The 17,619-nt window shown below is 35.9% G+C and overlaps 4 protein-coding genes and 1 non-coding gene across 7 annotated transcripts; 3 read left to right on the forward strand and 2 right to left on the reverse strand.

Moving 5' to 3' along the window:
- Positions 1–1,974: 1,974 nt before the first annotated feature.
- LOC9326860 lies at positions 1,975–5,013 on the forward strand. Its single transcript, XM_002890752.2, has 4 exons — positions 1,975–2,269; positions 2,811–3,829; positions 3,924–4,667; positions 4,755–5,013. The coding sequence occupies exons 2-4, from the start codon at positions 2,888–2,890 to the stop codon at positions 4,791–4,793; spliced, it is 1,725 nt and encodes a 574-aa protein (XP_002890798.1). The 5' UTR covers positions 1,975–2,269; positions 2,811–2,887; the 3' UTR covers positions 4,794–5,013.
- A 157-nt stretch (positions 5,014–5,170) lies between these two features.
- LOC110224988 (CBL-interacting serine/threonine-protein kinase 18) lies at positions 5,171–7,506 on the reverse strand. Its single transcript, XM_021013325.1, has one exon. It carries the CDS (start codon positions 7,100–7,102, stop codon positions 5,543–5,545), a length of 1,560 nt encoding a protein of 519 aa, XP_020868984.1. The 5' UTR covers positions 7,103–7,506; the 3' UTR covers positions 5,171–5,542.
- A 2,622-nt stretch (positions 7,507–10,128) lies between these two features.
- LOC9326861 (SAP30-binding protein) lies at positions 10,129–12,290 on the forward strand. Its single transcript, XM_021013663.1, has 6 exons — positions 10,129–10,724; positions 10,902–11,103; positions 11,397–11,528; positions 11,626–11,720; positions 11,821–11,942; positions 12,070–12,290. The coding sequence occupies exons 1-6, from the start codon at positions 10,302–10,304 to the stop codon at positions 12,134–12,136; spliced, it is 1,041 nt and encodes a 346-aa protein (XP_020869322.1). The 5' UTR covers positions 10,129–10,301; the 3' UTR covers positions 12,137–12,290.
- On the reverse strand, positions 12,215–15,262 carry LOC9326862 (uncharacterized protein At1g04910). 3 transcript variants are annotated; one of them, XM_021013660.1, is made up of 10 exons: positions 15,113–15,262; positions 14,466–14,854; positions 14,304–14,378; positions 14,050–14,226; positions 13,884–13,972; positions 13,687–13,804; positions 13,459–13,602; positions 13,058–13,383; positions 12,727–12,967; positions 12,215–12,631 (listed from the first exon to the last, which is right to left on the reverse strand). In XM_021013660.1, the coding sequence occupies exons 2-10, from the start codon at positions 14,823–14,825 to the stop codon at positions 12,326–12,328; spliced, it is 1,836 nt and encodes a 611-aa protein (XP_020869319.1). In that variant the 5' UTR covers positions 14,826–14,854; positions 15,113–15,262; the 3' UTR covers positions 12,215–12,325. The 3 variants fall into 3 exon arrangements, with proteins under 3 accessions (XP_020869319.1, XP_020869318.1, XP_020869321.1); XM_021013659.1 differs by lacking the exon at positions 15,113–15,262 and having other exon boundaries at positions 14,466–15,014; XM_021013662.1 differs by lacking the exon at positions 15,113–15,262 and having other exon boundaries at positions 12,227–12,631; positions 13,058–13,335; positions 14,466–15,015.
- A 217-nt stretch (positions 15,263–15,479) lies between these two features.
- On the forward strand, positions 15,480–15,552 carry TRNAE-CUC. The gene has a single exon. It is a non-coding gene; the product is annotated as a tRNA-Glu (tRNA).
- The last annotated feature ends 2,067 nt before the right edge of the window (positions 15,553–17,619 follow it).

Genomic DNA, 17,619 nt, shown 5'->3' on the forward strand with positions numbered 1-17,619 from the left:
GTACATATTTTTATCGATGATAAGATATAGCGTGTAAAACAAATTACCAACGTGCATGATTATGTTAGAAGGGTAAGTGAAAAAAAAAAAAAAAAGAGGAAAAAATAGTTACTAAATTTCTAAAAGCTAAATTCATATCCTTGTCTAGTGATTTTTTTTTTTCCGAATTTCATTGATTAAACGCGGTAGAGTTATACAGAACCGACAAAGAATGAAATCATGTCAGAGACAACACCGGCGGATACATAAAAACTCGAGAGAGACTTTTTTTTTTTTTTTTTGTCAATCAACTGAAATTCATTAAACCGGAATCGGTACAGTTACAGATGCTGGTACAATAAATGCAGAATTTAAGGCAGATTTTGCAAGTGCATCTGCACAACCGTTTTTCTCCCTAGAAACAAAAGAGAAGGAAATTTCGTCGAAATCTGAAGATAGAGCAAGGATATCTTGAAGAATCCCATAGAGTTCCTTTGGGGAGGACTCTGAATTAAGAGCTTTGATCAGCAATTGCGAATCTGAAGCAAACATACGGGGGAAAGCTCTTAAAAGATATACTAATGAGAGAACATGCAAGGATTCCAAAACAACACAACTCTTCCTTACAAGCCACCGACAAACACAAACATTTCCAAAGAATTAGTAAGCCTAGTGTTGCCTAACTAATTTTGTTTTGATTTTTAAGAATTAGTAATAAATAAATAAAATCAATAGTTGGCTTAAAAAAATATCAATAATTAGCATTTGGCACTTAGCATGCAAATACGTTTATGAGGGCAACCCCGCAACGGTGTTTGAAAGCAGCCTGCTGACAAGAGTGTTCGTTAGCCAACCGTTTAATCCTTTTAGTAAACACACAAAAACAAAATGAATTTTACTAATCTCTCTTTTGTGTAATGGAATATTCACTGGTTAGGTGAGTTTTTCTAATAAAGATGATAATTATGGTATTGTTTATTTGAATTAAATATCTTATATATCAGAGAAAAAAAAATTATATACAGATTTTGCATTATGTAAGCATACTATATAGTATGTCATTACTATATAACATTACTTCAGTGTAAGCAATATCCAAACTGATGACAAAAAAAAAATATATATATCCAAACTTTGGGAAGATATATAAATACAAGTGTACACTTTTTTTTTTTTTTTTAAAACTCCTGGTATAATAACAGCATAGTTAAGTTGGTGTTTATTTATTTATTTATTCATCTGAAGTTATTATAAAATTAAATGATTGATTGAGACTATTGAGTTGGTTGCGCCAAAAATTCTCTGCTTTCCCCTATCATTCTCTAATCGGTCCACAGACCACAGTCCACACCTATTAATGACGATGATAAGTGAAAACTGAAAAGTGAAAAGGGTCTCATAATTGTTTAATTATCTAATCATCACTCTACCATAGTCACTCGTGATCAGTTTATAAACTTATAAGTAACGCATTGAAGATAGATCTATGGATTTTTGATATGCCACCAAATAATCAACTGTGTAGTTTCTTTTGTAATTGTAAAACGATCAACTGCTAATGAACAGACAAAATTGTAGTTAAAAGCGATACAAAGTAAGTAACGAGTACAGAGAGGAGTACAGAGAAGCAAAATGTCAATACCACAATTGGTAAAGACTCTTAGACAAAGCCTAGAAATTGCTTGTTGGAATGTCATTTAGGAGAAGATCATATAAAATGCTCTGGTCTTTGTTATAAAGAGATGTACGCTCTAGACCTAAAAACCTTTTAGTCATTCTAAGAAGAAGAAAAAGAGAGAACAGTATAAAAAAGAGTGAGTATTTTTTTTTATCGATTTTGTTATTGGTTACATTTCCGTACCGGTGCGATACAGAATTACCAAGCACATCCAATAAATGTTTGATGTTATAACCAAATTTGGTTTGGTTCGGTTCGGTTAAAATTTCTTAAATAGCCGACCACTTTTCATGTTGATATAGAGGCAGACTGGATCTTTGACCAATAGAGAAAATAAATGAGAGAAAGTGTAAATACAAAACACAGTAAAGAGAAGAGAAGTGAAGAAGAGTCCAAATGTACCAATCAGCTCGTGACTACCTTTTTCTTCTCCAGTCCCATCTTCGTCTCCGTCATCTTCACGGCACATCCTCCAAAAGCTCTTAGCCTTCTCTCTCTGTTACGCTTACTCAAGTCTTTAGTCTCCTTAACTCTCAAGCCTCTTCCTCTCCGCGTGGAAAAACGTTTCAAGCGGCTCCAACGGTTCAATTTCCGATTTGTTCTTTTCTTCTGGTAACGTTTTGATCTCAATCCTTGTAGCTCTAAAGCGATTTCTCCTAGTTTCGCTTCTTCTTTTTTTTTTAATTTATCGTAGAATGAATTAAGCCCGTCGACGAGGTTATTTTAGTTGATTATCGATTTGAATTTTTCTGGAGCGTTATTGTCTCCGTACATTATTCTCAGTTCTGCATCTAAATCTTGCACATAGTTAATCATTTCTTGAGATTTGTTATTATTATTCTCTACTCTACTTAGTTACAACGATTATGAGATTGTCACAATCTTTTATGGTACTCAATTGCGATAATGATTGATATATCACGGGTCTGAATTTTGATATTTTTGCGGTGTTGCGTAAAAATTATATTAAAATTGAAGTTTCTAGTAGTAAAAAAGTTCACAGAGAGGTCTTTTCTTTTTGTTTCTATCTATCTTAATGCTTTATACATAGAGAAAGAGATCATATATAATTCTATATGATTATTATATGTTTTTTGTATGGATAATATTCAAGATTACTGAAAACTGTTATGTTATGTTTTTTTTCTTTCAGATCTGTTCTAGAGAACTGCTTCTGGTTTCATCAATGAGCTTCCTTGGTCTGTGAGCCATATCCTAACAACTCTTACTATGGAGGAGAGGAAACTGAACTTCAACGTACCTCTTCTTTCAACAAGACGGATGCAGAAGACAGCAGCAGTCTCTGTGCGTAGAAACAAGAGTAATAACTTTATTGATTATGATTCTAAGACAAGTGAATGTCCTTCTGTTCCAGTTCTTGTTCCAGAGATGAGTTTAGATGATGAGGTTACTGAACCTGTCTCTGTTCCTTTCACTTGGGAGCAAGCTCCTGGGAGATTAAAGGGCAATGGTTTCAGACCCCAAGTCTGTGTTTTGACGCAAGAAAAAGAACAAGTCTTTATACCATGTCTTCCACCGGGGAAAGCCGTTGATGGAAACTTGACAAGACTGCAGAGTTCAAAGGGTAAACAAGTTGAAGAATCAGAGGATGGTGAAGATGATGTGTTTTCTGATGCTCTTGATACACTCTCTCCAAAGGACTCGTTTTCTTTTAACAACAGTATTAGTGGTGTGAGTGAATATGGTGGTGTTGAGACCAAGAAACCACTAGATGCTCAATCTCGGGATTTCATGATGAGTCGTTTTTTACCGGCTGCCAAGGCTATGACTGTGGAGCAACCTCATTATGCTTCGAATCGAAAACCATCCACTTTTATGGCTGAACCAATTATACAGATGAGAGAGTTAGTACCAGGGGAGAAGCAGCAAACTCCTAATAGGTATGATGAGTCTTATTACTACCATCAAAACATTGACGATGAAGAAGGCGGGGCGGATGATAAAGATGATGAAGTTTCTGAGTATGCCTATCTTTCAAAGAAAGGTTGTGGGATGTTGCCACAATTGTGCTTTAAAGACTCTCTTGGCATGCTTAATACTGTGTCTGGTTTTAAAGCCAAACACAACTCTCCAATAACATCCCCAAGTCACGATCAAGTGAAGTCAAGCAAGGTTGCTCAACTCAAATATCGATTCCAATCTGTAAAAAAGGTTACACCTTTAGACTCCTGACCTTGAACTCCTATTAGTCCCTTATGGATATGATTATCGACTCGCTGACTATTAGCTCTTGTACATTTTCTAGCTGGCTCTTGATTCAGTTTCTAAGCACAAGTTGAGTGGTAAAGTTCAATCGCCGGTTCATCCAAGCTTCGGGAACAAGTTCAACTCTGAATCAAACCTGATATCTGCTGCAAATAGGTCTTCATCTCCTTACAGACACACTCACTGTATGTCACCATTTCGCAATACAGGCAACAGTTCTCCTTTTCACCCTGCGGGTTTTCCTGAGACTCATAAGGAAACTGAGAACCTGAGAGCTAACAGGTTGAGCAAGCATACTAGAAACATAAGCAGGACGTCTCAGGAGTTACTCTACCCAAAAAGCAATGGTTCAACTAGCGCTCGCTTTGAGAAGACAGTATATGTCGACACCGAGAATTTTCCAATGAGCAATGATCAGCATAACTCAAACGTCATGGTCTATCCAGAGGAAGCAGACATGGCAAGGAAACCAGATGCAAATCCTGACCTTGAAGCTTTTGAAAATATAAGTATTAGAAGTGGTGAAATGGTGAAGGGAAATGAGTTAGTAGAGATCAGTAGTGGTCTTGATCAGTCTCTTCTTGCACCACCGTCGCCCAAAAGGCCTTCTGAATCTTGGCTTTGTCATAATCTACCTTCAGTAACTTCTCAGATCCCTTCACGTAGATATCATCCATTCAACCTCCAAAAGCAGGATCTTGCAGAAAACTACAGAAATGTTACCAAGTGGGAAACTATTGTTAAGACTTCATACATGCACAGAGATCATATCCGATATTCCGAAGTAAACATCTCTCATTTTCACATATAGAATGCTTAAGCAAGAATCAGCTAGACATCTTTGGTATTTACTTACTTCTATCTTTTGCAGGAACTGGTTGCACATACATCTCATCAATCCAAAACTTGAGACCTTGAAGCTTCTCGAAATCTGACCTCCCCGGGATCATCAGGTTTTATACACACGTTTCAGCTCGATTAGTAGTAGTCCAATATAGTCATTTCATTCACCGGTGTGACTGTTTTATGAACCTTATAAAATCTATACCCACAAGTATCTTAACTAATTCACATGTGCAGCTTCAATATTTTTGAGTTTACTTAATAGATGAGCCTGAGTTCTTGGTAAATGCTCTAACCGATTCAGATCAAAGGCGTCTCTTACAATGCAAAACTTATGTTCACATTGTGAATTTTCTTTTTACTAACTTGTTTCTGATGAAAAAATGTCACAAAGAACTCTAATTAGGCAAATATTAAAGCTTAGGGGTGAACAAAACAGTTAACTAAGGGAAGGCAGAGTAAGAATTTCCATTAAGCTCGTATCTTGTTTTACATATATATACATATGATTTAAGCAATCCACCAAAAAAACTGGCTCTATGACCAGCAAAAATTGACTAATTGCCTGATACCTCACTCATCTTCCTATCACTCACATTACAACAACACTTATATATATATACACACACACACTAGGAGATTACGGAGATCACAAAATCGACGCCAATCTTGAAGATCTCTGCAATCTCCCAGTTTTAGACCAACATCAACATAGACATAGAACAAGAATAACGAATAAATAATCAATCGTAACAAAAGAATGTAATACAGTCTTGTTGCTTGTATATTCTTGTTCTCAGCCTTCCTTGTTTTATACTATTCAGTATCAGATGGCAAATACAATGCTTCTTCTACTACAACTTCTTCGTGGATTAGTTTCTCCAGCTCCGGTCTGAGTTCCTTGTTGCAAAACTCTTCATACTCTTCTCTGTCTCCTCCTTTCTTCTTCACCTCCACCACTACTAGAGATGGAGTCAGCTCAAAGATCTCAGCCGCAATTGTCAATGGTCCTTTTGCTCCTTCTCTACAACCTTCTAATCTCAAACTCCATTCTTTCTTCCTCACTGTAAAGCTCACAACTTTCGCAATCTCTTCCAGCTTCGATATGATCTTTGAAACAGGAGAACCTGACACAAACCTTGTCCCTTCTCCTCCTTCTTCATCAAACAAACCAGACAGATCAAACCCGGAAGAGAAAGATATAATGTCAAACGCGTTTAGGCTTGCGGGTCTTGGCATTGACCCTATCCCCATCCGTTTTACATCGAACTCTGCATCGCTCTCTGAAACTGTCGAAGACCGGCCGGATGATGAGGCCTCTTCCTCCTCATCTTCATCTTCCCTACACAACTTATCGTCTTCGATGTAGAATTTAACATGTTTGAATCCTTTCTTGAACCATCTGTTCTTCATGATCTCGGGTATTGTAATCCGAGTATCCGGATTCGTATCAAGAAGCCGAGTCAATAACCGAACAAGATCCGATGAAAACCAACGAGGACACCTAAATTCCCCTTTGTAAATCTTCTTGTACATAACCATTATGTTCTTGTCGTAAAACGGAATGTGACCAGCCATCAACACGAATAAGATCACTCCACAAGACCAAACATCGGCTTTCGCTGCGTCGTATCCTTTTCGAGTCAAAACCTCGGGTGCAATATAGGCTGGAGTCCCGCAAAACGTGTGGCAGAGTCCGTCCTGCCGAAGCTGCTCTGCCACCGCGCTGAGACCAAAGTCAGAGACTTTAAGGTTCCCTTTGTCGTCTAGAAGTAGATTCTCCGGTTTGAGATCACGGTGGTAAACACCGCGTCCGTGGCAGAACGAAACAGAGGAAATCAGCTGCTGGAAATATCTCCGGGCGGTTTCCTCCGGCAATCTACCTTTAGCAACCGTGTTGAACAACTCACCGCCTCGAACGTACTCCATCACAAAGTAAATCTTCGTCTTCGTCGCCATAACCTCGAAAAGATGAACGATGTAAGGGTGACGGACACGGCGGAGGATGGAGATTTCCCTTTTGATGTGAGCAACCAATCCACTCTTCATGATCTTCTCCTTGTCTATGACTTTAATGGCAACTTTATCGCCGGATTTGATGTTTTGAGCTAAATAAACCTTTGCAAAGGTTCCGTGGCCGAGAAGCTTCCCTAGCTCGTACTTCCCCATGAGAATGTTGTTTCTTGGGCTCCTAGGACTCCTCGGACTTTGGGGGCTGATGTTACCATCTTTGTCTGTATCCATTATACCGATCCGGCCAAGAAGATCCGCCATGTATCGTAAAGCATACGGCTTTGGGTGCGGTGGTGGTGGCGGTGGCGGGTCTGGGACGACGGTGGTGACCACCGGTGGTGGTTGAGCCAAGGCTTGAGCCATCCGTGTCCAAAGAAAGAACTTTTGATTGGTTTGGGTTTTGTATTTGGGGTTTTGGTTGGTTTGTTTGTTTTTTTCCCTTTGAGAGTCTCCTTGTTTGGTTGGTTGGCCAAACGTGAAAACGACCAAAAAGCCAAAAGAAACAGAACGAAAATAAAATAGGGTTTGGTTGTTTTGGCCGGTTGTTGATGTTTGGCCTACCTAATTTTGTCTTGTTTTATAACGGTTTTGGTTTAACTTATTACATTGAAATGGTCTAATAGCCTTTATTGGAAAATTTAATATCATTTGACTTAAAAGTTATCATAAACCCGTCTTTTATTTTGCCAGCATATTTACACGTGTTCTAATGAATTATCATTATAGAAATTTAAGTGTTAACTAGCACGTTTAATATGGTTTTATTCTTAATATGAGTAATACTATAGCTATACAGTGAGAAGAATACAGATTTAGCAATCGTAAGAAAATTTTGTAATAAATTGAATGTTTGAATGTTTAGAATTGGAGAACATAAAAGAAATACAATCTTGATACTCATGATGAAAAATTGCTGAAAGTAGAAATATCATAGCGAAAATCCCAATTTATCATAGTACAATGCATGTTTTTAACAAATGAACATTCATTCAATTTGAAATGAACAATGGGCTCTGGGATTTTCGCTATGATATTTTTACTTTCAGCAATTTATCCAGTGCCAGATAATAGACAGAACTTATCAGTACCAAAAGGAATCTCATCGATCAGCAGATCATAGATTCATAAGAAGTTGCATATACGACACTGTCACGCTTTACTGAGTTTGCACTTTTAAATTTTATTTCTTTCGTCATCACTTTTAAATAAAATGTATAACTCTTTTCTTGTGACGCTACCTATAATATATAACAATATGAATTAGAAATGTAATGAATGGTATTTGTGGGAACCAGGTGTTGCTGAGTTGGTGCTTACGTTAGTTCGTGGACTTCACATCGCCGACCAAATCCAAGTTCCATTTTTTTTCCTTACATAAATTCCAGTTCTTTCTAATAATATTATTTTCAAAGTTATATATCCAAATTTGGTTTTCTACTTTCTATATATTAGTCTTAGTTTATCATGTTTTCTATATGAAATTTTCTATTCTCTACACTAAAATTCAAATCACTAATAACATAACATATCTTGTCACATTAGTTTAGTTTTGATGAAATGTAAATTGATAATCATCTAGTAAACACTACTATCCTAGTAAGTGATATAAATAACCATCGACAATTTGCCACTAAAACTACCTTTTTCTTAACATATTAATTGTTATATTTTGGTGCATGTAGATGTTGATGTTATATAAAAATGACTAAGAAAACGATGTAATAACAACAAAAGAATATATGAATTTGAAACCGACGTGTGATTTCGACTACAAAACAAATATTATCGAGTAAAAGTAAAACTAAGTCTTGTTGAATAGCTTATTATATGGGTTGCTATCATTTGAATATCTCAAGGAAGTGCTAACTATTTAACCTATCCATAAGCACAAGGAAGAAACACATAAAAATAAAAAATAAACGACTCTTTACAATCTGTAAGAAAGGAAGAAATTATTTTCTAGGTGTGAATTACTGAGTATATATACTTTGAAATTAAATTTAATCGAATAGGCTTTTAATTAATTCTACGTGTGGCTTTTCATAGAAGCGACGGTGCTTATATAGGTGACACCACTGTTCATATTAATCTTTACTAGTCTTAGGTTATCATATATCCATTATATTATTGACTCACAACTTAAAAACTAGAGAAAATTGTATAAATAATCATTACAATATATTTTGCCCAAAAAAAAAAAAAAATCATTACAATATATAGGGCAATTTGCTTAAGAACTAGACAAATGCAAGATATGAATCAAATTGCAACCAATTGCAATGAAACAGTCAAAATTTAACATATTTCTTCAAATTAAAATAAGAAAAAAAACTTTAAAAGTAACGACATGAATTGTAAACAAATAATAATTTTTTCCTGTTTTATCACCTAGTTTAAGATGTTTTCTAACATTTGAAGATTAAAAAAATCCAAAAATTAAAGGCAATATCAAATAATATCTCCCATCGTTTCTAAATTTTGTTTTCGAAACCTTAACTATGGAAAGACAACCTTAACTATGGAAAGACAAATTTCAATCAAGTTCATCACCAAAATATGCCCACTAACACCATTTTAGGTATTCTTTTGCTTATTAGACGAACTATTATACTGAATTGACTGTTTGAGTTCCATAAAATTTAGAAGAAGAATATTTATGAAAAACAAAGTAATGTTGTCTCATTCTTCTTTGAATGTTTCCCCTTTTTGAAAGGTTTTTATTAATATAAAATCAGAGAGTTTGCCAAAAAACTAAAATAAATATTACTTAGTTTAGTTATTGATGCATGATTTGTATTTTATTTATTATAGAAAAAAAATTTATACAGATGGAGTCATTGCACATAACAGTTTTACTCCCTGTTCTAAAAATCCCCGCCTAGCCCCGATTACTCCCCGCTTAATCGTTAGGCCCACCCTATCCGCCTCGATTAATGACTAATCCCCTAAAAAATCAGTAACCCGATTATTCTCCGTCTAATCCGATTACTTTCCGCCTAATCTTATATACCCCGATTATTTTTTAGATTGCAAGTATAAAAAAACTTTTTATTTTTGTTATTCAATCATTTGAATGGAGAGTTTGTGATGTTTTACAATAACTTGTGTTCAAATTTTAATAAAAATCATAAATTTTTACAATATTGGATTAATATATTTTAAAAATATTAAAATAACCCTAAAACTAATCCCCGATTAATCCCCAATTTTAATCCGATTTTCCGATTAATCGCTAAGCCCATGCCGAGCGCCCGACTAGCCTAGCGATTTTTAAAACAAGGGTTTACTTATTGGGCCTTTAGTAATAATAAATAAACGATCCAATTTATAACGTATAGCGTTGTTTTGCAAATATAATAACGAAACTACGTCGTTTAAAGATATGACAACCCAACTGGGTTCGGATTCGGTGGATCTAAGCTCGGGTTGCAATTCGATTCGGAATCAAACATTTTTTGAAGAACCCTAAAAGTTCTCTTCTTCCCCCAAATTTGTATCTTGTTCTTCCAATCGGATTCGAATTCCGAAAGTCATAGTCTCGAATCTTCCTCAACAGTTCCTTATGGCTCCGAAGAAATCTGAAGGAATCGCTTTACTATCGGTTTACAGTGACGAAGATGACGAAGAGATGGAAGACGCCGAGGAAGAGGAAGAAGAAGACGAGCAACAGAAGAATCAGGAAGAGAGTGAAAAACGAATTGAAGAAGATCAGTTAGAAGAAGCGAATTATATGGATGAAGAAGAGAGAGGAAGAGGAGGAGAAGATTCTAGAACGCCGAGGTTATTAGATGGTGGTGGAGCTTCTTCTAGTGCTCACGCGACGCCTCGGTCACTTGATAACGATGAATCGTCGAGTCGAATGATTGGTGAGTTTGGAGTTGCTGATGGTGAGAGAGGTGATGATGCTTCTGGGGAAAGTAGTGATACGTTATTGAATCAGTTTCTTCCGCCACGACCGAGAGAGAAGTGCTCGGAGGAGCTGCAAGTAAGTTTCGTGATGATGCTTCAATGTTAGTTTTCAAAATTTAGGTTGATTTTTCTTTTGGATTAGATTGAATAGTGTAGGCAAGAAGTAGAACTCTTTAGAGTATTGTTTGAGGTTTCTTAGTACGTCTGGTTGAAAATGGCAGTCTTCTAAGTATTTTTTTGGTTGTGTTTGTAGAGGAAGATAGATAAGTTTCTGAGCCTGAAAAAGATGGGGAAAAGTTTCAATTCAGAAGTGAGGAATAGGAAGGAATACAGAAATCCTGACTTCCTATTACATGCGGTGTCTTACCAAGACATTGACCAGATTGGTTCGTGTTTCAGTAAAGATGTATTTGATCCCTATGGATATGACCCGAGTGACTTCTGCGATGCAATAGGTAACTCCACCTTCTATTAGCTTCTTACTTTTTTGTTCTCTTTTATTGCAAGATTAATAAGAGCAAGCTGAATATATTTCTTCTGTTGTTCCTTTTCTTGATTACTCTTGTCTCAGTAAAGAAGCATTTCTTTGATATCTTTTTCCATGTTTTCAATACTATGTTCAGTAACATGCACTTACTTTATACTTGTAAGTATTTCACCATGGAAAATATGGATACTGGTTGCCAGTTATTCTGCGGTCTGCATATTTCATGATTTATAATGATCCTTCTTTATGTGTTATTTGCAGAAGTTGACATGAAGCATGAGAGGGAAAGGAAGGAACAAGAAAGCAAGAAGAATCAAAAGCTTGACTTTGTTTCTGCTGGTACTCAACCTGGGGCAGTTTTCGCTGCTCAAAAGCCTAACATCCCCATTCCAGGTGTGTAAAAACGAGTAGGTGTCAGTTTGGTTCCTTATATATCTCAGCTATATCTCTGCAAGTATGATGGATTTTTGGAATCTGACAATTTTTTCAGGTATTCCAGCTTTAGTTACTAGTGGTTTGCCTTCTGTACCAACCGAAATCGCTGCTCGTGATGGTAGACCGAACAAGAAATCCAAATGGGATAAGGTTTGTTATCAGATTCAAATATCTAGAATGAGACTATATGATAATTTTGGGATACTTGGTTCTTAGCTTATTTCATTTTATGTGTTTATGGTTAAATCAGGTTGATGGGGACGTAAAGAATCCTCCTCTAGCAGCTGGGACTCAGGATTCCCTATCCTCAATCCGGTCTAATGCAGCTCTTGTATCTGCTGCAAGTGCTGGTTCTGGATACTCGGCTTTTGCGTAAGTTGTATTTTTTGTTGTTTGATTTGGAATATAATAGAATCTTGAGCTACTCTTTAGTTAGATAAATCCGAGAAAATCACTTCATTGTTAATAAAAAGATGTGTTTTGTATTTGAACCTTACAGGCAACAACGGAGACGAGAGGTGGAAGGAAGAAGATCTTCCGAGAGGAAATTGGAGAGAAGAAGTTGAGACATAACCAGAACGAAGCTTTTGTATGTTGTGATTCTTGTAGCAAGAGTTTCAAAAGAGGTTCTAGTTCAATGTTTCATAACGGGTACAAACTTAAAAGTCAATGATATACAGTGCATTCATTCTTTTTTGTACCAACGGGAACATCAAAAAATTTCAGAGCAGACACTATTGTTGTACTTTCAAGGATCAAAATTTACACATACACTCAGGACATCTCGGCTGTCTATAAATGCTGCGTCCATAAGGCCTAGTACGAAGCTTTTGGCCTTCCTCTACCATTTTTCTCACGCGATCTTCAAAAATCTTCCACTTTATTGTTTCACTGTCTGATAAGATTGCTGCAAGCCTCTTCTTGTTAGGTCTCAATGTTGGTGCCTGACCGTTTCCGTAGTAGGTTCTAAATCCAGACACTAAGGACGATAGTTGACTCCCAGAATCAGTCATTGCAAACACATCTGATGCTATACAAGCTATGAAATCTAGTGCAGCTAGCTGCAAAATAGAGTTCGAAAACATCGAAATGAAGTTTGAGCAAGAACAGAGTAAGTCGGGAAAAAGTAAGTTTAAGATTGTTTAAAACTTTTTACCTGAGAAGAGAAGTTCTTGAATGGCGCAAGTTCTTGAGGTGTAAGGAGAGTTTCTTTGGTCGCGATATTCGGGTACAGTCTTGTTAAAGGAAGCATACGAGAAGAGCCTCCATAGATTTGAGATCCAGCTAAGTAAATATATGTTTTTCTCTTGAATCCAAGACCAGCAAGAACCAGAGTTGCTTCCTCTGGTGTTAGTGGACACTTGCCCGTTTTTCTTAACTCTTCTGGGGACACTGACCTGAAAAATAAGAAACAAGATCTGATTAGCTTTAAAGAACATTGAACGTTTGAGTATGATCGCATAGAGTTGTTTTATCTCTCGTTGTACTTTGATTTCTTCAAACGTTTGAGTAGAAGAGGGAAATGATCTTCACGGTACTCTTGAAGCTCTTTACGCTCAGTTTCTCCTCCTCCAAAATTGCATAGAGAATAAGCAACCATGTCTTCTTCAAACCTTAGATGCAAAGCAAGATACTTCAACGGTTCTTCTTCTCCTTTAACAGTATTTTTCACCATGGATTCACCAAGCAATGCTTCTTCCAATATGCTACGCGATGTTTTGAATCTTCTTATCCGTTTCACCAATAGAGATCCTGCTTCTTGAATCTTTGGCACGAATTTCAGCGCGTGAAAGTTGCATTTACATCGTAATCTCTTTAAATGAAGCAAAAAAATCATATTATTTCTAAGAACCAAGATGAGTACTCTAGTTATGCATTCTCATTGTACCTGAACATCAAAAGGCAATGGATCAAATCCGAGGCGATTCCCGTATCCAAAAAGATGAACCATTCCATACTTCTTTAACAAAGGAAGAACACGTTCGATGTAATCGACTGGCTTTGCCTCTTTTACAAGCTCTGTATCAGTAACCTATGAAAAAACAAACAAACATTATATTTTTGCATCTCCAATATATTAAACCAGACAAGAAAAAGAGAGAATGCAAAAACATACCAAGCTAAGATTCTTGTTATCAGTAGATTTTAGATGTTGAGGAAGATCCTTCACTATATTCACCTCATCTTTCAGATACTCGATAAAATGATCCTCTTGGTATATATCACCAAATTGGCTGCAATTTACGCACTTTCGCAAAATCAACAAAACAAATTCTTTTGATAAATTTTGAAGTCTTGAGGAGTTTAAAATACCTAGGATCTTTCCATACATTGCTGTAAAGAAACCGAGGAAGAACTAGAGTCGCGTTGAGCAGAGCAGCAACCGCAACAGCGTTACAGATCTGCAAGAAACTAACTGTCACTATATATACTTTCTTGATGAATCAAATATATGATAATTACTTTGGTATATACTTACAGCCACACGCTGTTGATTAAGGCCACCATTTGCACTAACCATTATGTAACCATTGCTTAATTCTCTATACCTCTCTAATGCCACAGCTGCTTTGTTATTATCTGCACAAGGCTTCCACTGCGGTGACTTTGAAGATCTTTCCTCTTGGAAATTTGGTGTATCGGGTTTGAATTCATTCTTGTAACACAAATGGAATTCAAGATTATTAATGATTCAAACACATAACAAATATAATATCTTACATTTTCACTAACCTTTGCAAGAGAATCCGAAGCTAAGTTTAGAAGACGGCTATACATTTGCACTGGTGAAGCATCTTGAGCTCCATTCTTAATTGAGATAAGCAACCAATAAGAAGCAATAAAATGGAGGATGTATGATGAAGAATTATAAAGAGGATTTGTTTATTTTCAAACCTTATGCAAAGTCATATTGCTCAACCTTGAAATGTCTTGAACCATGGCGCTACTATCAGAATGAAAGATCGAAACCATGATTGAATCGATGCAGAAAATGAAACCGGTGACTGAAATCATCAAAACTATTGACTTGAAGTTCCTACGAAGCCATGACTGTTGCTTCTTCCAAAACTTGTTGCTACTAACACAGCTTTGATCATGCTTAGATCCTTGAGCCTTGGAAACTTCACTTCCATATATTCTTCTACCGAGTAAGAGATCATTTCCAGATAAAGAATCCAAACTTCTCCTCCCAATATTCTCTTTTTCATCTATATTTTCGGGTCGAGGACTTCTCGGTGATCCTTGTTTCCCCATTAATCTATTTCTTCTCTTCAGCTCATAAACTATTACGAAATGCAAAATTAATCAAGAAACTCTCTCGATGTAAGGGAAGCAATTAAGAAATTGATGGAACCAAAATATTCAACAATAAAATATGACAATTGGTGAAAAAAGTGTGGAGAAATCCAGACAGAACAAATTAATTCTAAGTGAAGCTACCATAGTTGTTGAGGAATCTCTGAATTCTTTTTTAATGGGAAGAGTAAAACGCAAGGCAAAAAAAAAAAAGGTGAATAAATAAGAAGAGCCACGACATAAACCTTAATGAAGAAGATTGGGTATGGAGATAGCAACATGTCAACAAATCAGACCAGAACAGATAGCTTCTGTTCTTCTGCTTTCTCGTTCGTCGATCGTTACCGATCTCCATGACCGAACCGAGTCTTCTATTCTTTATTTATTTATTAATGCGTGTGTTTGAAACTGTGTTATAATACCACTGATAATACCTAGATCATAGAAATCGTCAGGAATCTCATGAAATTTATCCCTGTATTATATTTTACTCTTTTCATTTTTTACCCTTTTTATGTTTTTTTTTTGCATGGACCCGAGAATGACTTGTGACGCAAACTTGTTCTTTGTTGTTTTTGTTATATAATATTAGACGTAAATAACTGTCAACAATCCGTTGTAGTCTAGCTGGTCAGGATACTCGGCTCTCACCCGAGAGACCCGGGTTCGAGTCCCGGCAACGGAGAGCTTTTCTTATCTTTTTCAAGAAAGTATTTTGGCATCCAAAAGGGCTTAAAGACAAAAACTATGACAACTAGAGAGTGTGGAAACTCTTGTAGAGGAACCTCAGTGAGGAACTTTTGTGATTATAAATAGAATCCAATGGTGATGGACTGATGGTAGAGTTTCACTTGTAGACTACTTCGTTGAAACTCGTTCATTTAGATTCTTACCATTGGATCTTGACCCAACTAGAGAGTATGGAAACTCTTTCAGTTGGAAGATAGATTCTTAGTTCTTACCATACGAATTTTAAGCCATTACATAGTTACATTCATAATAATTTCTAAATACATTGGAAAAGACAATAATAATATAGGTAGTACCAAAGATAAAGATAGAAATAATGAATCAGATTGCATCTCATTTGAGATAATGAGATTAGAAGCTACAGAACGAACCCACAATTTAAGATTCTCCTTCATGTTCGTCTCACCACATAACTTAGCCAATCTCAAATCTATAACCATTGAATCTTTCTCTTCTCTTCTTCTCCAATTATCACCGTAGAAGTTCCAAGTCTCCGACAAATATGGTCTAGGCACCGACGACTCTGATCTTCGCTGTTCTTCTCGGCAGAGAAATGTCCGTAACCCGGGAAGAATCTCTGGTAACTCCGAATTCAAGTCTTCTTCTGTGAAAACATAACATCCATAAACCCTTTTGTCTCCTCAGCTTCTAAATCAGACACACACTCTCTTTTCTCACTTCTTCTTCCTCTTCCGCCCCTCCGTGATCCTCTAGATCATCGGAGCTTATCGATGTTTCAATGGCTTCCACATATTTCCTTCGGTTTTGGCATCTTTGTTTCTGTAAGAATTATGTTTTCCAGGAATCAAAGAGCTCCAATAACTTGGTGGGTGATTGATTGTGTGTGCGAGTGCGCGCGCGTGAGAGAGAGATAGAATGTAACTTTTTATAAATAGGTATCGACGTATGGTTACGACTTACGTGTGCTTGTTATATTATAATATACATAATTCAATACGTTTCACGTTTTTCATTTGGGTTCTCAAACTATATTCTATGAATATCGCAACTCGTCAGGAGAAGAAGATAGATAATTACTCGAGGTCTTTGTTCACATTACACGTAGAGGAAGTCAAATTTTAGGTGGAATATGGCCATACTCGCCATAGTACACACATCCTAAATCATGATTAGTAGTAATAAACACGTGAGTCATGACGCGTTGCTCACGCGCTCTCTAGACTCTAGTCAAAGAGTCAAGTGAAATAGAACGATTCATACAAAATTATAAATTTCAAGGATAATAATTTTCCAAAAACATTTTTTTACATCATCGTACAAAAGTAAACATGTAACTTAATCACCTTTTTAGATATGTATGTATAAATATTAATTTCTCCGTTTTAATATAATTGATGTTTTTGAGAGAAAAAAAGGTTTCTAATTAAGTGATAGTTTTTATTATTCTATACCAAAAATCAATATCTTTAGTTAATTTGACCATTTGTATTCTCTAAACTGTTTTGTTATTATTAGTTGAATAATTTCTTTTGATAAAAATAATATTTTAATATATAAAAATAAGAAAAGATAGATTATTTTTTTCCTGATCAATTATTTAGTTTCTTAAATTTTTACATACCAATTAAAATGAAAGAGAGGGAGTACAAAATTACATTGTAATTTGGATGTGCCAATTCCAGACATCTTAATCGCCAACCATTGATTTATTTATTTCCAGTACTTTTATTCGACAATGCTACTCGATTGACCTTGGATTTAATAGTAGTTATTAATTTGATGGCAGATTACTATTCCTCCAACGAGCATGCTATTGCTTATATTTAGATCACTAGTATGCTATAAGAGCAACTCCATTGATGGTTTCTAAACATAACTCTTATTTTAGAGAGAGAAAATGTATTAATAAAAAAATGTGTGGGTTTCTTGAATAGTGAAGAAACCCTCTTCAAAGTATGTCAAAATACCTTATATAAAAAATTTTAGAGAGAGTTTCTTCAATATTCAAGAAACCCACATATTTAAATAATTATACTTTTGT

This window comes from Arabidopsis lyrata (genome assembly GCF_000004255.2).
Source record: "Arabidopsis lyrata subsp. lyrata unplaced genomic scaffold ARALYscaffold_1, whole genome shotgun sequence".
Lineage (NCBI taxonomy): Eukaryota > Viridiplantae > Streptophyta > Magnoliopsida > Brassicales > Brassicaceae > Arabidopsis > Arabidopsis lyrata.